This window comes from Temnothorax curvispinosus, unplaced genomic scaffold, assembly GCF_003070985.1.
Source record: "Temnothorax curvispinosus isolate PA1 unplaced genomic scaffold, ASM307098v1 QBEX01005501.1, whole genome shotgun sequence".
In the NCBI taxonomy this organism is placed as follows: domain Eukaryota; kingdom Metazoa; phylum Arthropoda; class Insecta; order Hymenoptera; family Formicidae; genus Temnothorax; species Temnothorax curvispinosus.
Window position 1 is genome coordinate 1 of NW_020215281.1, and position 7223 is coordinate 7223.

The 7223-nt window shown below is 35.0% G+C and overlaps 1 protein-coding gene across 1 annotated transcript; it reads left to right on the forward strand.

Moving 5' to 3' along the window:
* Positions 1-5: 5 nt before the first annotated feature.
* LOC112454886 (multidrug resistance-associated protein 4-like) lies at positions 6-7038 on the forward strand (the record flags this gene model as incomplete). The annotated part of the gene is made up of 8 exons (XM_025016516.1): positions 6-97; positions 246-411; positions 1205-1435; positions 3019-3150; positions 5123-5314; positions 5477-5785; positions 5913-6407; positions 6733-7038. Coding segments are annotated over 8 exons (1923 nt in total), but the record flags the coding sequence as incomplete, so codon positions are not given.
* Between the last annotated feature and the right edge of the window lie 185 nt (positions 7039-7223).

The window sequence follows — 7223 nt, forward strand, 5'->3', positions numbered from 1 at the left end:
TATTTATGAAAGGCGCTAAGTGTGATTTAAAGGAATCTGATATTTATCGACCAATAAAAGCGGACGAATCTGAAAAACTGACCGATCATCTCGAGAAGTGAGTATCGCCTACATTAAAGACAAACGGACATACGTTAACGAAGAAACACATAAAAGGCCTGTTCTTTTTAACTGAACTTCTTGCACGATTCATCTTTTCTCTTTTTCTCTCAAACGCAAGTGTGTAACGCTTTTTTTTCGTCCAGGTACTGGAGTCACGAACTGGACAAACTGAAGAACCTGGAATACACTGAGAATAAAGACGGGCAGAAGGTGCCACTGAAGGAAAACGCTCGTCCGAAATTATACAAGGCGATCTTCAACGCTTTTTGGTTGCCATATTTTATAATCGGAATCTGGTTATTTATTCAAGTAAATTAATATTTTTGAGAAAAAATATCATATTAATAACTGCAACACTTTATTAAATAAATCGTCAAAATATGACAAAAATATAATGATTGCCTTATTCTGGACCTCTGCAAAACCATTGCAAATGGTAAAAATTTCATAATACATATATCTTACATAATCTTTTTGTACAATTGAATTACGAAGTTAATTTGTTAAAAAATTTGTTATTTTCAAACATTGTTTCAACAATAATTACTTAAACAAATAAAAAAAATTATTACAAAGAACCTTTAATCCTATGTATTAAATCCTATGTATTAAAATTTTAACTATTTACAATGGTTTTGCGTTTGCGGAGATCCAGAATGGAATAACAATTGTCGTACTTTATTGTGCGATTGTACACCAACTTTTAAACACAAAGCGCGCCTGAGGTTTGATAGTGTCCCAGTGGTGAAAAATTTTATAATCTTATATTAAAATATAAATATTCTTTAATTTGAACCGTTTTAAAAGTCTTTCGTACGTCAGATTCATCAGCTACATCAAAAATGGTCAAAAACACGTTTTTTTAGAAGATTTAAAAATTCCATTTTTCTTGTGAACCGAACGTGATAACTGGAGGTTTTTGCCTTTGGATCAATTTCAGCGCACAAAAACTATAATAGAAAACTACTTTTCTTTTCCAGACTGCAAAATCACGTAAACTTGTGTAATTTGGGATCTCTCTCTCTCTGCTTTTTCTTTTTCTTAGATCCATTAAATTCACAAGCCTGTAGGAATCGTTAAATTTCAACGTTTTTACTTTCAGTGCAGCGTGGTACGCGTTGCGGTACCGATCTTTCAGGATTGGATTATCGACTACTTCTCTAGAAACCAGATCGCGAAGTACAAGACAGAAAGGAACGAAGTGCTATTCTACATCAGCTCCATGGTCATTTGCAATATCATATCCGCTCTAATAATGCACCATACGTTACTGCTGTCGCAACAGATCGGCATGAGGATACGCGTCTCCTGCAGTTCCCTCCTCTACCGAAAGGTAGTGTTGATTAATTTGCGTGTCCATGCGTTGATCCAAGTTTATTCCAGCGAGAAAGAGCCCTCTTTTCTAGCTGGAAATGTGCACTATATGTTCGCCATAACTAATTAAGTAATAATTTATATAACGTTTAACGCGAATCCTTAGATCAACGTAAAAAATTGATCAATGTTGGAAAATATTTTCACATATATTATATAAAGTAACTGAGGGGAATATGCCACTCGTTATGTTTAACAAAGCTACGGTTAAAAGCGCTCATGCCACTTTGTAACACTTTTGTATCTTTTCTTTCTTTTTAATAGTAAACAATCAAAATATTATATTAAAATCATATACAAATAACAGGTAGGGTAGACCGGGGACAAAAGTAACATTTTGAGTTTAAGATTTTATAACAGTTAAAATATAATATCTACGTAAAAAAGACCTGTACCTTTTTAGATGTAGAATTTATTTGACTACAAAATTTCCTTGTGCTGAATTCAGTAATGTAACTATTGTAACTAGGAAAAAATTTATTATTGTTTAAAGAATATGAAGAATACTGTTACAACCGTCCTACCCCCGGGACAATTGCAACAGTAGAGGGGAACGATTGTACCACATCATCTATAAACAAAATAATGGTTATTTAGTAGGTTTAATTAATCAATCTTACGAATTTTCTATAAAAAATGCAACTTTAATGATAAAATAATTTGTTACATGACAATATCAGTATTTCTACATTATAGCAAACAAAAACAAATAATACTGTTTTCTCAACTGAAAGACTATTTATAATCATATATATTTAAAGGGTTAGGTTAAGTTGAAGTTGTCCCCGGAGTAACGGGGACAATTGTAACGCTACAACTGTTCCCAGGCATTGATGTTACAATTGTCCCCTAATGATATTTTATGATTCGAAGTAAATTTTTTACATAAATATCTGGATGAAAGTCAATCGTATTATGCAAATCATCAACATAGATAATCACTAAAACATATAAAAATAAAACCTTATACCTTCGGCATAAAGAAAGAAAAATATTTCAGATTTTATGCACGTAAGAAAACTTACTTTAGGAAGGAAAAAAGTAACTTCTTCTCCTGCACACGTGCACGTTCCGCGAGGGGCGGCAATGAACTAAGGAACAAATGCCGCTCTATCTAGCGGATCTCGCCTCGCAGTCCCACACACGTACCTTTTATAGTTTAAGAAATATTCACGATGTTACAACTGTACCCTGTTACATTTGTCCCCGGTCTACCCTAAAGGAAGGAAAAAGGAGGCCAGTATGCAAACATACTTCAAAGAAAATGAAAAACAGGAAAAAATCAAATTTTTGTTCAGAGTGGTATATTCCTCCCAGTTACCCTATAAGCTAGTCTCCATCTGATTGTGAAGAGATTAATTTTGATGTCGAAAAGAATTAACTTAAACCATTTATTTTTAATGCTTTAAAAAATTATATTTATATGGTGATTTACATGACGTTCATTTAAGGAAAGTAGGATAGAAATCGATATCAGAAAGAATGTTGTTTACTAAATATATTATATATGTAACCTATAATTTTTTTTCAAAACTGTCGCAGTTATTACGTTTGAACAGAGCGTCCATAGACCAAACCGGTACTGGACAGATCACGAATCTTCTCAGCAATGATGTCAGTCGCTTTGATGAGTTAATGACATACCTGAATTACATATGGATCATGCCTATTCAGGTAATTTTTCATCCTTGTGAAAAGTATTCGTGTGCATTCTGAGAATATTTATATCTATCTATACTATTATATAAAATCCTTACGGGTGGTGTATGTTTAAACGTTAATAACTTAAAAACTTTTGGACCGAATTTTTATCACAAGTATATGAAATAGGGGTAGAATTTTCCGGGGAATGCTATAGAGTGTATAGTTTTTCGTTACCGATTTTTTGGAAACCGATTTTTTTACTTCTTTATTTTTTAAATATTAAAAGAAATAAAGAAATCGGTTTCCAGAAAATAGATAACGAAAAACTACACACTCTATAGCACTCCCCGGAAAATTCTACCCCTATTTTATATGGTTTTAATACAAATTCGGTCTAATAGTTTTTAAGTTAAAAACGTTCAAACATACACCACCCGTAAGAATTAAAAAAATTAAAAAAAAAACGTTATTTATTCCGTTATCTATTTTCTGGAAGCCGATTATTTTAATTTTTTTAATTCTTACATGTGGTGTATGTTTGAACGTTTTTAACTTAAAAACTATTAGACCGAATTTGTATTAAAACCATATAAAATAGAGGTATAATTTCCCAGGGAGTGCTATAAGGTGTATAGTTTTTCGTTACCGATCTTCTGGAAACCGGTTTTTCTAATTTCTTCAATTTTTCGAGAAATAATTGACGGAATTTCAAAGAATTGTATATAAAACAGGGGTAAAATTTTCCGGGGAGTGCCATAAAGTATATAATTTTTTGTTACCGATTTTTTTGAAAACCAGTTCCAAAATTTTTTCAATTTTTCAAGAATTTATTGACCGAATCTTAAAGAATTGTATATGAAATAGGGGTAGAATTTTACGGGGAGCGCCATGATGTGTACAGTTTTTGTTATCGATCTTTTTGAAAACCGGTTTTTTTTTTTAATTTTTCCAATTTTTCAGGAAAAAATTGATTAAATCTCAAAGAATTATACATGAAGCAGAGGTAAAATTTCTCGGAGAGTGCTATAAAGTGTTACTATTTTTTGTTACCGATCTTTTTGGAAACCGGTTTCAAATAACCGAATCTCAAAAAATTGTACATAAAGTAGGGGTTAAATTTCCCGGGGAGTGCTATAAAGTATATAATTTTTCGTTACCGATTTTTTTGGAAACGGGTATCAGAAGTTTGACAAATTTTTGAGGAAATAATTGATTGAATTTTAAAGAATTGTATATAAAACAGGGGTAGAATTTCCCGGGGAGTGCTATAAGCTGTATAGTTTTTTGTTACCGATCTTTTTGGGAATCGATATCTTTTTGGAAATCGGTTACAAAATTTTTCCAATTTTTAAAAAAATAATTGAGTGAATCTTAAAGAATTGTATACGACGGAATTGAACTTTAGTGGATAAAAAAGTAATATTTTTCAATTTATAGCATTTTAAAGAGAGAGAAAGAGAGAGAGAGAGAGAGAGAGAGGGGGGAGGGAGAGGAAGAAGGATAGGGAAAGAGAGAAAAAGAGGGAAAGGAAAAGAGGGAGGGAGGGAGAGATAAAGGGAAAGGGAGAGGAAGAGAGAGAGAGAAAGAAAGAAAGAGAGAGAGAGAGAAAGGGGGGGAGAGAGAGAGAAAAAGAGAGGGAGAGAGAGAAAGAGAGAGGAAGAGAGAGAAAGAGAGAGAGAGAGACTATTTGCGTGTTTTAATATACATGTCCTCCGAGGCGAAGCCCGGGTAACCAGCTAGTTCTAATATAATTAACATCAACAACGCTTATCCCTTCCTTTAAATAAATAGTTCAAATTATATTTAATCTCTTTCTTAAATTGATAAGTATGTTTAATAATTATAATCTAATTCATATAGCAATTAGTTATACATCTATATCTATTTATATGCAATTTATTGTTCCACTAATTAGCTGTAAAAATATAGAATATCTTCTTTTTTTCTTATGTTCACATTACTTTTTATAAACATCTGTTAAGATTGACCGTTTCTCTTATAGATCATGATCATAGGAACTATTATGTGGCAAAAGATTGGTATTTCGGTTTTTGCCGGCATCGGAACGCTGTTGATCATCACCCTAGTGGCACAAGGGACCTTCAACTTGTTGATCCCCAAAATCAGAGCTATGATCGCGACACTGACCGACCGAAGATTGCAGCTGATGAGTGAACTCGTAGCCGGGATACAGGTATTGCCGGATATTTGATAAGTTACTTTATTGTTAAACAACCGAAGATATGTGAAGACGCTAACGTTCAAGTGTCAAATTCAAGTGCTAAATGAGATTGCCTGCAATGCTAAAAAAACAATTTTGTGAAACAAACTTGCAGGATCATAATTCTCGTTTCAGGTGGTAAAGATGTACGTTTGGGAGAAACCATTCAGCAAGATCGTGTCGATGACCAGAGAGCTGGAAATCAAAGAAATCAAATTCTCGTCGTACGTGCTTGACGCATATTTGGTCATACCAATCTTCATCGATCGACTGGCCCATTACTCCACTTTGATAATGTTCGTCCTAAGTGGAAATGACTTGACTGCCGATGTTACCTTCGTAACATTCACGTACTTTAGTATTCTTCATATTACCATCGGGGTGTGCATTCCGCTGGCGCTAATAAAGCTGGGCGACTCAATAGTGTCTACAAATCGATTGGAGGTGCATATTGTCACATTATATATTTCCAAATTCGCGATAAACTATTAAATCAATTGTTTTACAATATATCCTATAGTTTGACCGGTACATACTTACGCAATTATTAAAATGCGCTTAATTTGTACAGGACTTTCTGCTGATGGACGAAGTGAACATGAAACGTTTAGAGAAGACGCCGCAGTTACAGGATAAATCTCAGAAATCAAACGAAGCGACTAATGTAGAGAATCACACAGACAGGTCCATCTCAAAAAATGGGACTATCGCGCTTTCGGAACTTCAGGAAACTTCTGACCTTCCGGTCTGCGTGAAGCTTCAGCAAGTTTCCGCCAATTGGATAAACGGCCAATTGCCGCCGACTTTGTGCAATATCAACTTGACCATCAATCCGGGCCAGTTATGCGCCGTGGTTGGCGCCGTGGGCTCCGGCAAATCGTCTCTGTTACATCTGCTGCTGAAGGAGTTGGATCCCGGCGCGGGTTCAGTGCTTCTCACCCAGGGCTCTTCGAAGAACAGTTTTCTGCGCATCTCCTACACCAGCCAGGAACCCTGGCTCTTCAGCGGTACTGTGAGAGACAACATACTCTTTGGTCAACCCTACGACAAGGCCAGATATATTCAAGTAATTTTCCAGACAGTTACCGCATATATTGTATAATGTTCATGTATCCCTGTTGTACGTTAATATTGATAACTTTTTTGTAACTTTACATTATTTTCATATCCTTCAATCTTTTGTTTGAACAATTAATTAGACGTGAATCACCATTGATTTGTTATCAATTAAAGAAAATATGTCTCAGCGAGTACTATAAATTTTGCCGAATCTTTAATGTGTATGATTCTATCTATATAAAAGAGAAATAATGTCTAATATTTCATTTCAAGCTTTTTAGCATTTTACAGTATATTTCTCACTTTCTGTGATCGACTGGCAAACGTTTTAGGTGGCAAATGTGTGCGCCTTGACAAAGGATTTCCGGCAGTTTCCACAAGGAGACATGACGATGATCGGCGAAAGAGGTATAACTCTGTCCGGAGGCCAAAGAGCGCGAGTCAATCTTGCGAGGGCGGTTTATAGGCAGGCGGATCTCTATCTGTTCGACGATCCCTTAAGCGCGGTGGACTCTCGTGTCGCCAGGCACCTCTACAGGAAGTGCATCACCGAGTATCTCCACGGCAAGACAAGGATACTCGTCACCCATCAGTTGCAATTTCTCAAACGCGCGGATCACATCGTCGTGTTGAATCGAGTGAGTACCGCGGAGAATATTCGGTATTTTAATCGGTATTTTGATTTTTATTCCATTGTTACATTCCAAATTTCAACTTCAAATCCATGGCATTTCTATCCGGACTTGGTGGACTTGATTCTTTTAAATCATGTAACAAACTTGAAAAATTTAGCGTGAAATTTGCCGAGTAAAGAGACTCAGTT